This window comes from Curcuma longa, chromosome 8 (genome assembly GCF_044706935.1).
Source record: "Curcuma longa cultivar G26 ecotype Majalengka, Jawa Barat chromosome 8, ITB_CL_G26_1.1, whole genome shotgun sequence".
Taxonomy (NCBI): Eukaryota; Viridiplantae; Streptophyta; class Magnoliopsida; order Zingiberales; family Zingiberaceae; genus Curcuma; species Curcuma longa.
Genome location: NC_133868.1, coordinates 7,031,406 through 7,050,960, shown reverse-complemented (window position 1 = coordinate 7,050,960; position 19,555 = coordinate 7,031,406). Strand labels below are relative to the sequence as shown.

Below are 19,555 nucleotides of genomic sequence, written 5' to 3'. Positions count from 1 at the left end.
TGATTAAGTTGAAAATTTTAAATTTGAATTATAATTTTTAAACTTGAATTGTAATTTATACTGATCAAACCCACTAATTCATTGAGTTTTTTATTTTAATTTTAAAATTTAAAATAAATTAATAAATTTTCTCAACCCCGTACGAATCCAAGCCCATCGCGGGCCAACCCACGCGAGTCGCGAGCCTAAGTGGGTCAACCTATCTGAATCCATCTTAAAATAGATCGAGTAAAATTTAACCAAATTGCTTGACAGGGCAGGCTAACTCGGCGAGCCGAATCCAAATTGACGACTATAAGTTACTAGGCTAGTTTGCCGGACTTTTTGGATTCAAATGTAACTCTTGTTCTTACGTATCATTCATGGACTTTATATTCATTTAATAGCTTCTGTTGGGTCGTTAAATTCATTTCCGACGAAATTTTTACAACCCTTTATTTTCATTGCTAATCGATCGCTAAATGGGTTTAGGATCGATTAGCGATGGAAATTTCTATCGCTAATTTCGATAATTCTTGAGGTGCTATCTAGATCAAAAGGACATATAGCTATTCAATTTTGCATCTATGTGAAAACCCAGTTCTTGAAGGCACCGTATCATTTTGGAACATTCAACTCTTTTTTTCAGGTGGCAACAATTATATATGGTCCTAATAATGCCGGCCACTTTTCCACACACTATCTATCCAAATCTATCACTTTATTATCTTTGACACATTCAAACATGGTTACCTAATGCCTACTCAAATTAAAGGAGGAGCCATATTTTAAAAATTAATTAGGACATAAAAAATAGTTGTTTAATTAGCAATATATAAACATAAGGATTTGTAATGACTTTAGTACTATATATAGGTGGTGAGTTTGTGTGTGTGTGTCTGTATATATATATATTCTAAATAAAGATTGATATAATCAAAGAGAAACTACAAGTAAAGAGAGTACATGAGTGCACAATTTAATGTTTTTCTTAGTTGTACATGCATGTGTGGAAACCAAGTTATGAATCAATGCCTGGTCTGAAATGAAAAAGGAAGATCTCAGCGAGTTAGGATATATTAACTTACATGCTCCATGCATGCATGCAGCATCTTCGAAATCTGATACCTTGAGGTGGAAACAGTACTTGGTCTCAGAGATTAAAGGCCTCCATGATTGGACTCATGTGATCGCCAGCATGAAATCTCTCTTTCTCATCCTCCCGCAATTCATCTGCCAATTGAATTGGAGTCCCCAATACTAAAGATTCTTAGGAGCAGGAGAGACTGCTTTAGCCAAAAGCTAAAGCTGCTACCTTCTTGATCAACCTCTCTAAGTATATATACATACATATCAATCCAGCTACCAGTCCATTTCAGCTTCCATTTTCATTCATTCAGTATGCTAAGGATAACCTAACAAATTAAGGGCACTTTTTTGAAAACTAAAAAGAAAAAATTGCTCGCTTTATTCGCTCAATAGGGACTGCCTTGGACTTGATGAAAGCAGGCCAAAACCTAGATTCCCTGAGACAGTGACTGCAGGCAAAGAAAGAAGGATTCACTCATGATCTGTTTCATCCACTTTTTCTTTTCTCCCGTCTATATAGTTCCACTCTTCTGCAACAGTTGTTACTATGATTATTTTTTCTTCCATGACTGGGCTCATGGTCTTAGGTTAGATTGTTGCAAATTCCTATTCGTCTGCATGGATTTTTGGGAGGAAGTTGCATGGAAGTTACATGGACAAGTGTGCAGTAATAGCAGTGTCAGAATGTATATTTCACCAGTCTCCAAATCTAACAGCATATGCTCCAAATAAAGTGCTTGTCTGATTGTCTCTCATGAAACTCTGTGCTTATTTGTAGATTAACTAACAGAATAAAAATACATATATAGATCATCACATAGCAGGGCGAAAGAGACTTAATTGAACTCCAAACAGCATAATACTCTCTCTTGCTAATAAATATCAGTACATTTTTATATATAGTTTGGATGTTTTGCGAAAATGCTATCATATATGATATGAATGATTATATGATCTGACAGAGAGAATATTATCGGACTGAAAAAAAAAACTGGAGGGACGAGAGACCAAAAAAGAAGATGCCATAATAGTCAATATGGACAGGCTCCAAAGTTCTAGAAATCTAAAGGTAACGTGGAGATGCATGATGACCATGTTCTAGTTAATTTGATTACCACTCTACTGTTTGATCTCTTGGAGGCCGTCGTCTATGTGCTTCTCAGCCTTCAAGGTAGGAATATCTATGGCATCATGATATATGCACATATCTCGAGAGGGAACAAGATCATAACAGACAACTAATTAAATAAAAATGATTACATCAAGATAAGAAAGATCGATGTATTCGAATTTAAACGCAATATAATTAGCTGCATGATATATACACCCTAACCTACATTACTTAAGACTTGTTTCTTCATGAGTTCATGCAGTCGATCTATCACATTAATTTGGAAAAAGGACAGGAAATTAATTAAACAACAAACACAATTAAATACTACTACATATGGATATCCAAGATGAGATAAGAACTGACCTACGATTAATTAGTTCTCTACTCTTCTTGAAGGGAAGACACGAGACCATAATTCTTCCAAATTAAAGTACCAGTTGTCACAGGAATATAAACCATCGATCAGGATCTGCAAAATATGATCATTACAAGATGTTATTGCCCGAGGAGGATGAGTTGAAGACGGAGAGATCTGTCATCGCCCAACTGCTTCCGCTAGTAGCGCTGCCGCCTTCACCGGTAGCGCCGCCGGTGCCACTCCAATTGTATTGATCGTTTCCTGAGAGACCTAAATATTGCCTTGGAAAATTGAGCCTTAATTGATCGTTGTGATCTTCCATCTTCACCGAAGCTAGTTGTGTGATCAGTGAAGAGCCTGAGACAGCCTTTGCGCCATCGACTTGCCTCGCTTCTCCAGTGAAATGGTACAGCCCGGACATGGACGGTTGCACCGCCGGCACTGGTGGCTCCAATCCCCCTCCCAAGAAAGGGAATTGCTGGATCTGCGGCAGCCTCCATGGCTCCAGTCCGATATTGCTTGAGTTGCCTCCCACCTGATACTCCGCCGTCACGGCATCCATCGTCGGAATCCCAAAGTTCAAGCCGAGATTGTTCGCCGCGCCATAGTGGCCCAAAGTTGTGGGCATGGAGACCACGAAGGGGAACTGTCCATGCTGGGGTATGACAGGAGAGATGCCGCTGCCTCCGCCACCTCCTGTGGCAGTGGAAGACGAGGACGAAGTACCGCCGCCGGCCTGGCGGTCCGCAGTCGACTTGGAGGAACTGCCGCCCGACGACTTACTGCTCCGCTTGTTGCGGCGGCATCCACCGCCAACAGGCACGTTGCGGAGGGCGCCTCCGCGGGTCCAGTAGCGGCGGCAGGCCTTGCAGAAGTGGCGCGGTTGCGAGAGCGAGTAGTTGTTGTAGTAGCAGAACTTGGTGTTGCTGGAGTCGCAGCGCGGGCACTTGAGCGGCTGCTCCGGTTGCGGGATCTTCGCGAGCCGAGCCCGTTCCGACATGGAGACAGCCCTTGATGCCGAGTCCGGAGCGGCAGCCATGCCAGCGGCTTCAGGCGGTCTTGTCACTGCAGCTAGCCCAGGGACGAGCGGAGGCACCTCCCCACCACCGGATCCGCCTCCACCTCCACCTCCTCCTCCGCCTCCGCCTCCGGCAGTTGGAAACGGAAAAGATTGTTGCAGCTGAGCATAGCACGAAGAAAGATCATTAGGGTAAAGTAATCATAGAAGAAAAGGGTATATTCAGAAGGAGGGATAAGAAAAAGGACGTGAATATTATTTTGTTGCTTTAATTAACACTCTTTTTGACGAAGAAGCTCAAAAGAGGAATTATAATCTTCAAGGAAAAGAAGAAGGTAGCAATACCACTCACCTGATTCCAGTTGGGTGGATCAAGATACACCGGAACGGAGGGAAAAACCATCTCTGCTTCTTCTTCCTCCTCCTCCTCTTTCTTTCTGATACTTTTTCTTTTTTGCACTTGAAGATGATAGACGAAGAAGTTGGGAAGCAAGAAATTCCCCGGAGGTGGAAGGTATAGAGATGGAGAGAGAAGATTGTTGCTTTAGTTGCGCCTTTTATATTACATAGTGCAGAGGCTTCTTTCTTAGCCTCTAAGGATCTCAGTGATAATATATAGTAGCAGAGACAATACTGTTAGGAATATTGAGAAAAGAAGTGGAAGCCCTAATGGAATGATGATGATTTAGATGAGGAGCTTGATCACGAGTCCATTAAAAAAAGATTTTTGTAGTCAAAACATTCTCCACTTGTCTTGATGAAACTGATGGGTACGTCATTTCATGTTTTAAACGATCTTGGGATCTGCCTCTCTATATATTTATTGTGCTACTAATTCCGCCTGAAACTTATTTCTTGTTTTTTAATTATACTCGTCTATGCTGCAGAATACTTACACTTCACGTTATAATCAACGAAAGGTAGACAATTTCATAATTTCTATATCAGTAGATAGATTTGTTGGAGGTTCCAGTTCCCCATAGCCAAAGCTTTTGGTATACTCATTTCACTTCTTAAATTATCTTTTCTTTAGTTCAACTTCTTCTGATAATAGAGATATGTCAATACTGTGTAATATTATATGAAGTCAGATTCATAAGAAAGATTCTGTGTTATTACCATGTAGTATTAACATAATAGATGATGGTTGAATGAATATATTGATCAGACTAAGAATATATTATGAGATACCATGTAAATGATGCAATCGCTAGAAATAAATCGAGACTCATTTGCAAAACCTTATTAGCCTTCATGTTCCTTCATGTTTAATCCTGAATAGATTACACGGTCAGATATATAAAAAGAGATTGTCTTTGCTTGCAGTAAGTCGCTAAGTGAGAGATTATTAGAGAAAATTTGAATTTTATTATTAATTATATATAATTTTGGAGAATTGATTCTTTGACACAAAGAGTTACATCAATTTACTTACTGACCTAAGATAATAATAAGCAGGTAATATAGTCTATATATAATTTGCTCTTCCTAATTATTGTTTACATTAATTTCTTTTCTAGTTAATTAATTGCATGTAGGTGGATGATCTTTTTTGACATTAATATTAAAATGGTTAATTTTTTAATGAATTTATAAACGGTGGTCATGAATCACATAACAAAATTATCCTTTTCACGAATTATAATGAGTACAATAGTTGTTGACTTACAATCAGTACTGGTAAGTCATGGCAGTAGCCATTTATATATTTGCCACACATATAGAACTCTGGTCGATGATCGATTTTTATGAATTGGTGTTCACGGCCATTCTAGTTCAAGAGTACCCATAATTGCAGGTCTGCCATGCATGTATGGCCAAGCTTACCAACCTCATTTTTATTTTTTATTTTATTTTTGGCTAAAGCAAAAGGTTGGGAATAAAACAAGCTGTGTGATTCCATTAGGTTTTGTCTCTGATGTGACTTAACTTCTTTAGGGGTACAAAAAAGAAAACAATGTGGCCCAAAGACGAAGAGCTAGCCTGCACCACAGCATCTGTAGCAACTATTTTGAAAGGGCGGGGGCATGCAGGGCTCATTGGAACTGATCCATGCATGCACTTTCATACATTGCTTCTTCTTTCTTCTCTAATGTGTTTTTGTCCAGATTTTCAGAGGCTTACGACAAGCAATACATTTGATAAAGGTGCATGCATGGGACGTCTGCTCCTTTGGCCTGCAAAATTTGTAGGGAGCATGAGCACGCTGTAATTCGACAAAGACACTTCGGTTTTTGAAAACTGGAGTTAAAAGCAACCAAAAAGTGGGCGAGCGAGTTGTAATGATAATGTTTCAGGAAACTACGTTGCATCAAGACAATGGAATGACCTTTTGGCTTCTTTTGGATGGAAATGGGGGGATCAGATGATGTTGTTGATTGCAGCGTGTTGGGCCAATCGTGTCTCGGCTTATGTTACGTTAGGCTGATCGAGTTCGGCTACGTACACGGATCGCGCTCGACGCTATCTGTTTAATAATTTAGGCCTCTCGCTAGATCGATGATGACGTAGTCCCCGATACAAAGATAAATCCTCCTCTCTCCAATAATTTGATGATAAACGTACGTGTTCTGTCCAATAATTTGGCGATAAACGTACGTGTTCTGTCCAATAATTTGCGATCACTGTCATCTTCTAGATTGTTGAACTGGAATCTGCAACTAAAGTCTTAAATCTATTTTACAATATGAGACATATAATGTTGATAATATAAAAATAAAGCTATAAATATTGCTACCGATCGAACAGATGAATCAAAGTTTCCAGATTATCACCTCATAATTAATCTAACTCTTTGCCCATCACTAATTACTACTTACTAGGTGAATGCTACGCGGTATTCACAAATTGGAAGCTAGTTAAATCTCTAATTTGCCCCTGTTCGTGCGTGGGTGATGACGATGCAAGTGGGCAGCAGTAGTGGCAGATGACGGGCATAGGTGAGAGACAAGGTCCCGGCCCAGCCTGAAGGATCACATGTATTGTCCCGGGCGTAACATATATAGATGGTAACGATAAATGATGTATGGGGGTGGAATCTGCTATCCTAACGGTTTCATACAATCAGTTTTATGACTATCTATAAGGAGGTAAATCGAAAAATTGTAGTTGATTACGACAGAGGAGGGTATTATCTCAGCTAGACCCGACCACGTACAGTTCAGAACCGACGGTTCGAAATCGCCGGTTCGACGGTTCATGACAGGTCGACCCTTAACCTTAACCTTAACCGCCCAAGACAGTTACGGTTCACGGTTCGGTTCACGGTTCGCGACGGTTCGTGACGGTTCAAGATTATTATATTAAAAATTTTAAAATTTATATATAAAAAATATTGAAAAAAGAGAGAAAAGTCGATGTAGTTTAGTGGTGTGTATTCCTTTCTCTCACGAGGGAGACTCTGATTTCTTCTTAACGACATGTAAATATAATTTTGAAATAAATATCTAAATAAATTTATTGAATAAGTTTAATAAAGATGTTGTAGTATAGTGGTTTCTGTATCCATTTCTTACGCGGAACTCTCGGGTTCGATTCCCACCAATCGCGTATTATAACTATATTATATATAATATCGTATTGAAATTATGTATAAAAGTCATTAGGGTATAGTGGTGAGTGTCTACGTATTTGATCGGCGAGAATTGCATTCGTTGTCCATCAACGACGTCTTAAAATTGACTTGAATTAAATAAATATAAATATAGTATATATATAATTATATTAATTTTATAAACAAAAGGCGTTGTAGAATAGTGGTGAGTATATGTGTTTGTGTCTAATAATGACGTTTTAAATTATAATTTAATTAAATAAAAATAAATATATTTTATATAAAAATGTATTGATAATATATACAAATATATTAAACAGATACTAAATCATAATTCATTCAAAAAAAATCATAAAATTAAAAAAAAAAATCAAATCGGCGGTTACTGTTGGAACCGACGGTTTAATCCACCGGTTAACCGGTGGTCCGCCGGTTCCAATGGGCTTGAACCGTAACCGGTCCGGTAGGCCTGCCGGTTCCGGTTCGACCCGGGCCGGTTCCGGGTCGGGTTCGAGCTGGATTTTAAAGTTAAGATTAAATCTAGGCCGTAGATGGAATGGATGATTGCGATGACCTAGATTTAATCTTCTAAAATCTAACGATTTTATGATGGAAATATGTTGTGATAAGGATTACCTCTCTTTTAATATAACAACTCTGTAAATAGTTTTAATTACATATGAGTAAATTTTCTATTAGCTCTAGCTATAAAAAAAAATTAATGAAAAGTAAAATAAAATATTATTTTAATTTTTTAAACTAAGATATTTTTTGATGATAATAAAAATAAATATCGCTCCATCATCTTCCCTCAATGTCCTCCCTCTTATTCCCACTTCCATGGCTGTAAACTGAGCCTTAAAAGAAGAAGAAAAAAAGATTTAAAAGGTAAAAGAGCCCTTCCAACAATTTCCTCAGTTTCCATTGCCATATATTCCGCATCTCTCTCTCCCCCGACATTCCGTTCTTTCTTCCCTTCCGCTGAACGCACGCCGATCGGAGGAGCAGAGGTGGTCGATGGCGGTGTCGAACCCAGCGAGCCTCTTGTTACAGAAGCAGCTCAGGGGTACAGAACGATTCACTTCTTGCGTAGATTGATCCTGCCTAGGGTTTCCGCCGAGGGGTTGTTGTTCCATTGTTCTTGATTTGTTGTTCTTTTTGTGGTTCGTGGACCAGATCTGATGAAGAATCCGGTCGATGGCTTCTCTGCCGGGTTGGTGGACGATAGTAATGTCTTCGAGTGGAACGTGACCATCATCGGGCCGCCTGACACGATATAGTGAGTCATCGGCAACTGAATTGGGTGATTCCGTTGCTTACTTTCATTTCTTGTTTATTCATATGATGAATTCTTCTGGAGCATTTATCTGAGATCGGAAAGGTTTGCTGTTACGCTCCTAGTTTGGTTTTGTTTCGTTGGCTAAAATACTTGGAGTTTTCAAGCTTTTCTAGGATCTCGGTCAAATTTGTTTTTTATTCTTTGAAAAAGAATTACTAATTCTTCAAATCAAGAAATTAATGCGCGCTTTTATGGAATTGATATATTTCGTTGGTTAAATAACCAGAAAAGTGTTCCATTCACAGAATCTGATCAAACTAAAGAGGGTATATTTTCTTTCTAAATTCTGCGTGATTATATATTTCAGAGTGTGCCAAACGCAATTTTGCAATTCAATATTTATGTCCAATAGAAATCAGAAGTTTAACATTATTGTCGATGACTTCATGGGAGGTACTAAAAATGTAGAAATGAAATAATCGAGCAAAAATTACTTGATTGATTCTGCTATTCTTGCCGAATATGATTGAATACAGTGGGGTAGCTTAAATAAGTTCGCTACATGTATCACTATTTTTCATGTATGTGCATGCTGCTTTCCTTGGGCTTTGGTATAATGAACTTCCCTGCTCGTATCACTATTTCTATGTATATAAATGCTGTCTTTCGGCTTTGCTGGTGGAGAGTTGTTATGAAAATGCTGTCATTCTTATGAGTATGATGGCTGTAAATCTCACTGCAGTGATGGTGGTTTCTTCAATGCAATTATGAGCTTCCCACCCAATTATCCTAATAGTCCTCCATCAGTGCGGTTTACATCAGAGATGTGGCACCCGAATGGTTAGAATTTATTAAAAATGTGTCATTTTTTGCAACTACGTGGTTTAGCATTGAATGTATTCACAGTTTATCCGGATGGGCGTGTTTGCATATCAATTCTTCATCCACCTGGTGAAGATCCAAATGGTTATGAACTTCCAAGTGAGCGATGGATGCCGATACACACAGTTTGATCTTTTCCATAGTTCTTCTATTGTTATATCTATTTTAGGTTTTTAGGTTAAAAATTTATATTTCTTGGATATTCATGAAAAAAATTATTGACTATCATCTGCATTTTTTTTATTATTAATAGTTATTTTTTTTTTCACTTTTTTGTACTAACAAGTGGCCACATAAAAAAATTCTATTGTACCAGGTAATGCATCCTTCTGATGTTTTTTAGCGAGCTTAAACATGAGAATCAAAAAAGATAAAAGAAATCAAATAGATGTGGCACAGCTAATATAAATTCAATTCCCTTGCATGATTCTATACCTGCCTCGTTAGCTCTGAAATATGCTTAAACACAGCCCTAGTAGCAAAGGAAGCCAAGAGACAGATATTACAATCAATTCAATGGATGTGGGAAATTCATGTGCTCAAGCATTTGGAAATCATTTACTAGGGCAAACAACCATAGATTTTGCAAGATCAATCTCAAATCTTAATCATAATATAAGGAGTTTGGACTTTTGAATTATGTAGAAAATGATTAATACCTAGTGATCAAAATATTATGAGAATTAAGAATGTGGCCAATGGTGCGGAAAGTTATTGACTTAGTTTTAAAATACCTTTGTTAATTTGTGAACTGTGAAGGACTTTTCACAATCTTTAGGAAGCTTAGCATTATTATGGAAGTTGTTATAGACAAAGCATTTAGAAGATTGTCTATTTGCTATACAGGGTAATATAACTCTAATCCTTCCAAAGCCCATTGCAGAGAAAGCTTCAGCATTACATTCATTCTTTTAAGACAAGATCGGAGCCAAAATATTAATGCCTCATTTCTAAATCTAATTGTTAGAAAGTCCATCACATTTTTATCATATTTGCATGTTTCATGCTGTTCACTAGGTGTAATTGTTTTTAGAAGAACATATTTTGAGTGAAATGTTAAATACCTTGTTAATAATTACCTTTTATGCATCTGTGAAGTTGTGCTCATATCGTATGTGCATAATGTAACGCTTTCATTGCATATTGTTTGCATACACTGTCTAAACCTCGACTGTCTATGCAACAGATCTCAGTTGCAATCTTCATCCACATAACTTTTCTTGAGTGTTTCCAATTCATATCATATTCCATTTTCCTATTAGTAGGTTTGAGTTCTTTAATGAATTCTTAAGATAATTTAAACTTGAGTTCAATTAATGCTAAATCATGCATACACACACATTGTGATGATTTGATTGCATGCCATATCCATTATTTTTTATAACTTTGACTTTCAATTCAGCAGTACATTCTTTACAAAATATTTCTAGGTAGATTCAGTATGCAATTTTTTTTTTGGTCTATCCATCCATATTTTACTCAATTGGATATGCATCGACACAGTAAATAATCACAGTGCTTTCATACCTGCAGGTTGAGAGTATAGTTCTGAGTATTATTTCAATGCTTTCAAGTCCTAATGATGAATCTCCAGCAAATGTTGAAGCTGCTGTAAGTCAAAACATGAAAATTTCGCTGAACTTTTTAGCTAAAAAAAAATCAACAAGTTTAGATGATTTTTCATAGAGGTGATTGGATAAGGTGGAAAGACTTTGTATCTAAAGACTCTTATTTGTTGACTAAATTAAAAGTATCACACATGTTCACTAAATCCATACAAATTTGATCTATTCCACTGTATTTTGTGCAGGTCCATAATCTGAACATCCCCTTCCTATTTGTATTTTTTCCTCTTTTTTTTTTTTTTTGCCTGTTTCACATAGAATTGGTCAATATGTGATTCTCACTCTTCGCAGTGTTAGCCACAACACAATTCCTTAGATATTCTTCCCAACAGTGTGATTAATGTTTCTGCAGTTCTTGGATTTGAATTCCATGTTGTCATTACCTCTTACATAACACCACAAGTTCTCATCCAACAATATGGATGAGGATTTTGATTATTTTCTCTAGCAAAATATCAATTCTAGAAGCTTCCATCACAGATTTAATTATGTGAATAGTTGTTTTGGATATTTCAAACCATAATGGCAACCATTCCAAAAGCCTCCCGGTTCTTATGGGCTGAAAATCGTTCGGTTAGACTTGTTGTTTTTGACATGTGATCCTTGAACTACTCTGAGCAGGAGAGGGATCCACTTATGTTTTTTTGGGTCCAACCAGCTGGTCTGATTTAGGTTTCACAACTAACTTTGCTTCATAGTAGCACAATACTAGTGAATCTATTCTTGAATTACTCCTTAGGATTTGGCGAGGCGCACATGGTTTGCCTCCTGGTCAATTTTTTATTTCTGCAATTTTACAAATATTTTATATATGCTCAATATCATGTTGCATATCAAATCTAATTTTCAGTTGTATTATTTGTTATATCTCTGTAGATACCTGATTAGGTCAACTATGCTACTTACTATTAATCTCAAGTCGAATCATTAGTAACTCAATTCTTTATTCTCTCCCTTTTTCAAATCTCAGCAGCATCTCTTACGTGACATCCTGGTCTTATCTATTTTTTTTAATATATTATTTTTTTCAATCACTGGCTCTCCTGTCTGGCGCTCCTCTGGGATGATATGATTTGGTAAATTTGGCACTTCTAATTGCAGAAGGAATGGAGAGAAAACAGGGACGCATTCAAGAAGAAGATCGGTCGCGTTGTCAGAAGATCTCAAGAAATGATATGAGATTGGCAAACAGCCATCTAAAATGAGTTCAAGTTCGTCCAATTCTGCAAGCCATCATTATTGTTGTCTGCATATTCTAACTGTTTAACTGTCTGATCAGACTTCAACATCAAGTGCAGGCATGCTCTAGAGATAATGGTCTCCCAGATAATTGACTCGAGGTGGTTCTCGTTACTTTCAGTGTGCCTAGACTTCGAACTGTGTCCATGATTTTGGCTAGCATTCTTTCGTTGTCATCTCTCCACTTTTACGATGTGATGGTATTTCATGGACATTTTGGTTCCATTCGTTGAGTCTTCCGTTGGAGCTTGGAAGAATTGTTAGGAATTGACCGGAATTAGAAGTGGGGTTATAATATCCGCCTACATGATGATTGAGGGTGTCAAATACTAATTTATTCATGTTTTCGAAGATGAATTTTTTCTATTTGTGTTAATAATTTACTAAAACCTCGACGGCGACATCAAAGGTAATGGCTTGATTACTTTAATTCGATGGAAACTGATGGAGAACATAAACTGATGGATGTGTGACCCGGTGCCGGCGGCCGTCACCCGGTGCAGCCTTATGTGGCCACCCAAGACCTGGCCGATGTAGAACTCGAGGGCCGCAGATGAAGCACTCATGCACTTTCAGCTTGCCGGCGGCATCTTGGACGCTGGGGTCGCCGGCGGCCTCCAGGCGCTGCTTCTTGTTGCTCGCGTGGTGGCCGCCGAGCGCTTGGAAGGATGGGAACCGCCGGTGGCACGTCTTGCACTCGAACACCCGCCCCGACGTCGACGTACGACTTCGGCTTCGACGGGCAGCAGTATTGCATGAAGCAACCGCCCTCGTCAGCGACGGCGCTGGCGCCGCCTTGAGATCTAGAGAAGCATCAAGACGTTTGCCATTAGGATGCTCTCAACCTCTCCTCCTCCTCCAAATCCATTTCTCTTCATGTAGCTTAAGCTCAAAAAATATATTAATTTGTTTGAAGAACAAAAATCGAAGCTTAAATGAATGAGAGATATATAAAGAGACGATATAGATAGGTATGCATAGGATTAGATTGAACAAGTAACCTCCTACTATATTAATTTGTCCAAGGAAGATGACATTTCTAAATTTTCTTTTCTTTTATTTTATTTTTCTGTGCAAACTTGGATTTGTGTGTCTGTTTTAGAACTGGAAAAAAGAATGAAAAAAAATGTGATGCACTTATCTTCTATTTTATATTTTGGTTCTATTTTTTAAAATTCAAATGTTTAAATTTTGAGATAGATGATTTTTTTATACTTTATTTATCGGATAAATTTAAATTTAAAAAATAATTTATACACATTTAAACATTAATTAATAAAATATTCATCCCATCCGAGGGATGAATATTAAACATTAATATAATTTATACACATTAATTTGATATAATTTAATAGCAAATTAGAGTGAGTGGCTGGCCTTGGGTTATGGTTAATTAGATGTGTTAGAATCTAATCTTGATTACACAAAATCTAATGATTGGGGTACTAGTTACCATAATCAAGCAGTGGCAAAGGTCATTCCATGTTAGATACATAAGTTTAATTTGTTCTAATCATCTCTGTCTATCTTAACTTCTCTTATGAGGGTGTTTTGTGAATTAAGCTCACTTAGCAATTTTGCTAGTGACACCTTTTTTTTTAACGATAACAAGATTAACATTTCGATCAAAGTATTAGATTTTATTATATTGTCACTGAGAGAGATACTTAATGATGTATGAAAAATTATATTTCGGGGTGTGACATCTTCGACGAGAATTATCCCTACCATTTTTGAATTCTCGAATTTGAATCGAAATTAGAGGCTCAATCATCCATATTTCTTTTCTCTATTTTGGATAAACTTGTAGCTCTAACTTTAAGCCAGTAATTCGTAAATAGAACTATAGAAGCATACCACATTTCTCCAATAATAACCGCCAAGCGCCGCCGCCGCCGCCGCAAGCACAAGGGACGTAAGTTGACTAAATGCACGCTCTCCATGCCAATCTCCGGCTTTCTCAAATGATCTCTGCAGTTTTAATTTATTTAATCGTATAACAGGAAGAAGTCATTCGATCGATTTAATTAATCTTTGCTATGACTGCTCGCAGATAACCATGCTTCTGTGAGGCCAAGAGTCCAAGCCCGAGCTCAAATTGAAGGATCTCATTGAAGATGAAGCATCGATTCAATTTATTGTTGATGTTACACTGTGATTTTCTCGACAAGTGTGCCGGGAATTCATTAATGGCGTTAATTCTTATAATATCAATATTTGGTCCACAAAATTTATCGTTTATTTTTAATATCAAACAATATAAAAGAAATATACGACAGTGTAACTTCTTCATCTTGCATACATCTTTTTTCTACAGTATCCATTCGACTGATGGATCCAAATTTTGTGTGTAAACTTATGAAAATATACACCCACTCCACTGATGTATCGTATCCCATCCCCATGAAAGCCAATGAAATACTATGAAGAGAAAACTCATAATTTTCTCGGAACTCAGTGGAAAGAAAGAAGATCTTGCATAAGTGCCACGGTGCATAAGGAGGTAAAGGTTGTCACTCGACCTATCGTAATCCATCCATCAATTCACTGGATTTAACCCGACGTCTTCACGTACCTACTGTAGGATATATAGGCTCATGTACTTTGACAAGATATAACGATTATGAAATAAATAACATCCGATAGTTATGCTATTTTAAGCACTGGCGTACATGACAAACGCACTGTTCATGAGATTTAACTAGTCCCAACTCCCAAGTCACAATAAAACGAGTGTAGTCCTCGTTTGTACGCAGGACAAAAGACTCTCCTTAGCCCATTAATAAAAACAAAGGATTACCTTCTGATCAATGGAGGAGTTTCTTGTTCATCCGGGAAAAGGCCTCTGGAGCCAAAACAGGCCGCGCCCGCTCAGAACTTCCAAACAGCATGCAATGCAAGCACACAATTCCTAGGAAAGGGAAACCAACAGCACCAGCAGACCAGTAGCAGGTTGTAAAGTCACAGTATCACAATAGCCAGTCTTTTTTGAGCCTCAATCTGCCATGAGTTAATGAGCAAAGAACCAAAGAGAGGGACCGAAGAAGGAACAGTGCAGCTTTTTGAAAACCACATGATTTTAAGCTGCATGCAGGAGCACAGGTAAACAAGACAAATGACACTGAGTGGAAGGGATATAGCCATAACAGGTTCAAAGCATACTATTTTACTACATCGGAATATAAAAGGAGAGAGCCCACTCCAATGTCTACTTGGCATATTAAGGCAGCTCTTTGCTTGAGCCACCAGCTAGAGTGCAATGTCATACAACTTTAGTATTACCACACCAAGAACACAGTACCAAAGCTCGCAAATGGTAACCGGCAACCTTTGATATTAATCATCGGACGTGAAATCAATTTCTGCAGTAGTAACTAGTGGTTGCTGATGGAAGGAAATGGAACCGACCGGAGTTTGGAGGTCGTAGCACAGGCGGCAGCGGCGGGTAGGCAGCCAAAACAGTGGCAGTAGAGAATCCTGATGATGCTGCAGAAGAGCCTAATGGCAACGTAGTCTGGCCACGCATGTGCCATGTCCAGTTGGGGAGCATTTGGGAACCTACCATAGGCCTCTGTGTACTCCTTACCTGCATCAATGAAGACTGTCTATTGACATTGATGTCTCAGAAGAATTGCAGGTGATCTTAAACCTGGATAGTGATGAAATATGTGCAAGCACTGCTAATCCCTTTTCTAGCAAGAATTAAATGCTCATATGTAAAAGGGGTGTCTTCATTATGATATCTGAGGAAGTAGGCTGATTTAGAATACAAGAAAGCCTAGGTACAAAGCCACATAGGGGAGCATTTACCCTACTCAGTTCAGGTCTGAAATGATATTCTTCGATTCCCGCCCTGTTTTTATCTCAAAGAAAAATAGAAAGAATAGAAGCCCATAAAATGTCAAGAGCGCTCGCCTTGATTAATATTTATATAAAATTGATGTCAAATATAAACTAATGTCAGAATCATTCTTATGCAGGAACAAAGCTAATATGCTGGGGAAAATTTCTCTAAAAGGGCATACAGTTGATAAAATTTAAACTAAGAAAAACTAGTGAGAAGAAATAGAACAGTAACAAGAACATAGCTGTTACTCTGAAAAACTTACCAGAATGAGGAATAAAACAAACTAAAATACCTCAGTGGAAGGAGAGAAGCCCAGGTAATATTTCCAAGAATGAGGGTGTTGAGATGCCATAGCCAAACGAGGATCAGTAGCAAGATGAGTGGGGTTTTCAGTCTGAAAAAGTAGAAAAGAAATCGCAAAGCAATATGACTTATTAAAAAATTTTCAGAAAAAAATGTGATGAACAGACAATTTTACATCATTAACATTGAAGAAAAGAATTTGTTTCCTACACAGCACAAGTATGGACGAATTGATGAGAGCCTCTACTATTATATCTCCACTTCTTATGGAAACCAAACACAATTTAAATGGAACAACAAAGCATCATGAAGTTGTGGATACCAATTCCTGAAAGTAATATTCCAAAAATAAGTCTAGATGTGCCCTTTTTGTGATCGTGTGTTTAAGAATTCTGTAGAACTAGACCACCCTGCTAATTTATTATCTTGGATCAGTCCACAATCATGAAAATTCAAATCACACCCGACATTATCTGGCAATCTCTAGATCCAGTTAATGTAAGCTTCGGTTGTTCTTTAACTTATAATGATGCAGGAATAGCTTTTGCGCTGCAAGCCATTGGGGAGAGGAAATTGCACCTGGATACTCAAGAGTTTCAGTGTTACTCATCTAAAATTGACTCACAATGGTTGAAGGTTAGGCAGTACTAAGGCATTCAATAGTGCCATAAAGAGAATTGGGCAACCACACCCCACGCAATGAATATCTGACATTGGTAAAAATACCTGAAGGTCAAGCTTATGTAGATGATACAAGACTGTTTATATTTTGCAGCCATCATTTCTATCAGAAACTGGAACCATCTCTGAGAATTAACACACATACATTGAACAATTCATACTTCCTCGTAACAGAGGATCAACATTTGATTGATTGTGTACCTAATTTCAGTTAATTTAATATATTTTTCTTTCAAAAAATTTCAGAATTTCAACAAGGTGCTGGATTGTTCATTTTAAAAAAATATTTAAAGCGTAATTATTGATGTATAAAACACAAACCTAAGAAAATTTATGGTTACAAATGAAGAAGAGAAAACAGGTTATATTATGAGGGCAAAAGTATGACATTTTGAAACATGTTTTCACCAACCAGGGAAGAACAACTCTACAAGCCTGCATTTCACAGAAAAATATAAACACGGAATATCCTGATAATGGAATATTATTTACCTGAGCATTTGCAGCATCCATTGAGCCACAACTGATTTTGGTTCTAGTGTTACTGCACCTCTTTGGGCTATGGATATTAGGTTGAGAAATTCTCAAACTTAAATCAACATCCTCCAATGCATCTATCCAAAATAAAAGATCAGTTCCATCAACAAATGACTACCTAAAAGAAACAAAGGGAGACAAGCAACGAACAAAAAAAATCAAATAATAATGGCACCTTCATTCTCAGTCTCAAGAAGCAACTCCTTTTCATATAGGCTTGGCTCGAAATTGGTGATAGCTTCTCTTCCATTGCATCTGATAGCAGCCTTGTCATATGCTCTAAAGTTCAAAAAAATGTCAAGAATTTAAAATATAATAAGTTTACAAGTCATTGATGTGTTCAGCAGCACAATCTTTATCATAGCCAAAGAGAAATGAGACCTTGCAGCTTCAATTTCACTATCAAACAAGCCAAGATAAATATACCTGCACAATAGACAAGTATTTAGGTAACCTAATAAGAAGATCAAATTGTCTAATTTGCATTAAGTTAAATTTTCTCTTTCAAGAAATTTCATGGGGTACTTCTGCTTATTTACTGAGAGCATCAAACTATAAATACGAAGATATTTCTAAACTTCTTTCCCTCGAAGAATACATTACATGTTATTCAAGAACAAGTGTTGTTATTCTTTCAGGTATTTCATTATTTGTATGACATTTTGCCCTATTGGATTTTTGCACTATGGAGTTTCGATGCCAAAAATCTTTTTTTATTAGCAAAATTCTATTTCTTCAAATTATATAAACTGGACAGTAAGTTCAATAATAAGAAAACACTTATAAATGAACATATTGCGTCAGTCAAGTTTGGAAATAAAGAAAGGGCATCAAAATATGCTACCACTCCATACTTTTTTCCAAGGAACTGCCCCATGCGAGCCTCCCAACGGCCACACTTGTGAAGTGTCACCCCTCTGTATTTGGAACTTCCCCTTGCAAATCCAGTGCTTTGCCTACGAAGAATATGCACAAACTCTTCCTTGGAAAGGTTCCTCATCTAAAATTAAACAGAAACAGAGAGCGTAAGGCCCTCAAATGATGCGTCCTCCATATGATTTTGAATAATATAACATCAACACCTGCATCCACATACGCAGCGTAGTTACCTGCTTCAAATCCTCATCATAATCACCGAGAATAAAGTTGATGTCAGCATCAATCCCGCGGAACTTGATTGCTGCACGATCATATGCTCTGAAATGCATTTATAGTACTATAGCTGATTTTCGATCCATGAACTACCAAGAATGTAAAGTAGAGAAAAAAAGAACCGTGTTTAAGCGGAAGGGAAAGGAAACCTTGCTGCAGCATGAGCAGTATCGAAGCCTCCTGAAGTTTCCGTCAAACGTACAACTACAACTCAGAATCAGTGGAAAAAGACAATCTTTCCTCAGTTTAAGCCAAAGGAGTTGAATTCTTACCCAAATAGACCTGCTTGCCGCAATCCCTGGTCAAAATCAAAGGACAAATAACATTTCATATCAAACAAGGATACCTTGAAAGATTAAAGAGCAATAAACAAAATGTGCGAACCATATGTGGGATTCCCATCTCCCAGTCCTCCTGTAGAAGGTAACTCCGCGATACTGAGAACTGCGCGACCTCGGTCCTCGTCTGCTCTTCTTCGCCAGTTGTTGCTGCCTCTGCATCAATGCGTTCGTCTCCACCCCCACCGTAGCCCCGGGACCCACCTTCTCCTTATCCTTACCAAAGCCAAGTTCGCCCCGGAGCAAGGTCGACGAAATGGCTGCGGGTTCGTGAAGGTGCTGGCCCGACGATAGGGGGAAAAGCTGCCGAGTCACCTTGCTCGTCTCCAGAGATAAACAACCAACCTCCACCACCTCATTTTCGTCTTCGTCGTCGTCAACATCAGCAACCGGCTGTTTCAAGCGGCTTGCGAGAGTGTCGAAACGGCAGCTACCCTCGTTGGCTGAGTGGGAATCCTCGTCGCAGGCGGAGGATGCGTTGCTCGAAGATTCAGATGCATTAGGCAGCGGAGTGTGGGACTCGTCGGCAGAGACCACATTTAGATCAAACTCCATCTTCGC

The 19,555-nt window shown here is 38.0% G+C and overlaps 3 protein-coding genes across 4 annotated transcripts; 1 reads left to right on the top strand and 2 right to left on the bottom strand.

The window, feature by feature from the left end:
* Window positions 1–2,411: 2,411 nt before the first annotated feature.
* LOC141833483 (dof zinc finger protein DOF5.1-like) lies at window positions 2,412–4,105 on the bottom strand. Its single transcript, XM_074720941.1, has 2 exons — window positions 3,911–4,105; window positions 2,412–3,720 (listed from the first exon to the last, which is right to left on the bottom strand). Exons 1-2 carry the CDS (start codon window positions 3,959–3,961, stop codon window positions 2,668–2,670), a joined length of 1,104 nt encoding a protein of 367 aa, XP_074577042.1. The 5' UTR covers window positions 3,962–4,105; the 3' UTR covers window positions 2,412–2,667.
* Window positions 4,106–7,948: 3,843 nt separating this feature from the next.
* On the top strand, window positions 7,949–12,528 carry LOC141833384 (ubiquitin-conjugating enzyme E2 7-like). Of its 2 annotated transcripts, none has more exons than XM_074720808.1 (7): window positions 7,949–8,177; window positions 8,288–8,390; window positions 9,133–9,230; window positions 9,297–9,397; window positions 10,806–10,883; window positions 11,999–12,108; window positions 12,196–12,528. In XM_074720808.1, exons 1-6 carry the CDS (start codon window positions 8,129–8,131, stop codon window positions 12,074–12,076), a joined length of 507 nt encoding a protein of 168 aa, XP_074576909.1. In that variant the 5' UTR covers window positions 7,949–8,128; the 3' UTR covers window positions 12,077–12,108; window positions 12,196–12,528. The 2 variants fall into 2 exon arrangements, with proteins under 2 accessions (XP_074576909.1, XP_074576908.1); XM_074720807.1 differs by having other exon boundaries at window positions 9,279–9,397.
* A 2,963-nt stretch (window positions 12,529–15,491) lies between these two features.
* On the bottom strand, window positions 15,492–19,555 carry LOC141833190 (APETALA2-like protein 3). Its single transcript, XM_074720577.1, has 10 exons — window positions 19,041–19,555; window positions 18,929–18,954; window positions 18,806–18,836; window positions 18,614–18,701; window positions 18,359–18,504; window positions 17,886–17,930; window positions 17,680–17,783; window positions 17,460–17,581; window positions 16,276–16,377; window positions 15,492–15,722 (listed from the first exon to the last, which is right to left on the bottom strand). Exons 1-10 carry the CDS (start codon window positions 19,547–19,549, stop codon window positions 15,492–15,494), a joined length of 1,404 nt encoding a protein of 467 aa, XP_074576678.1. The 5' UTR covers window positions 19,550–19,555.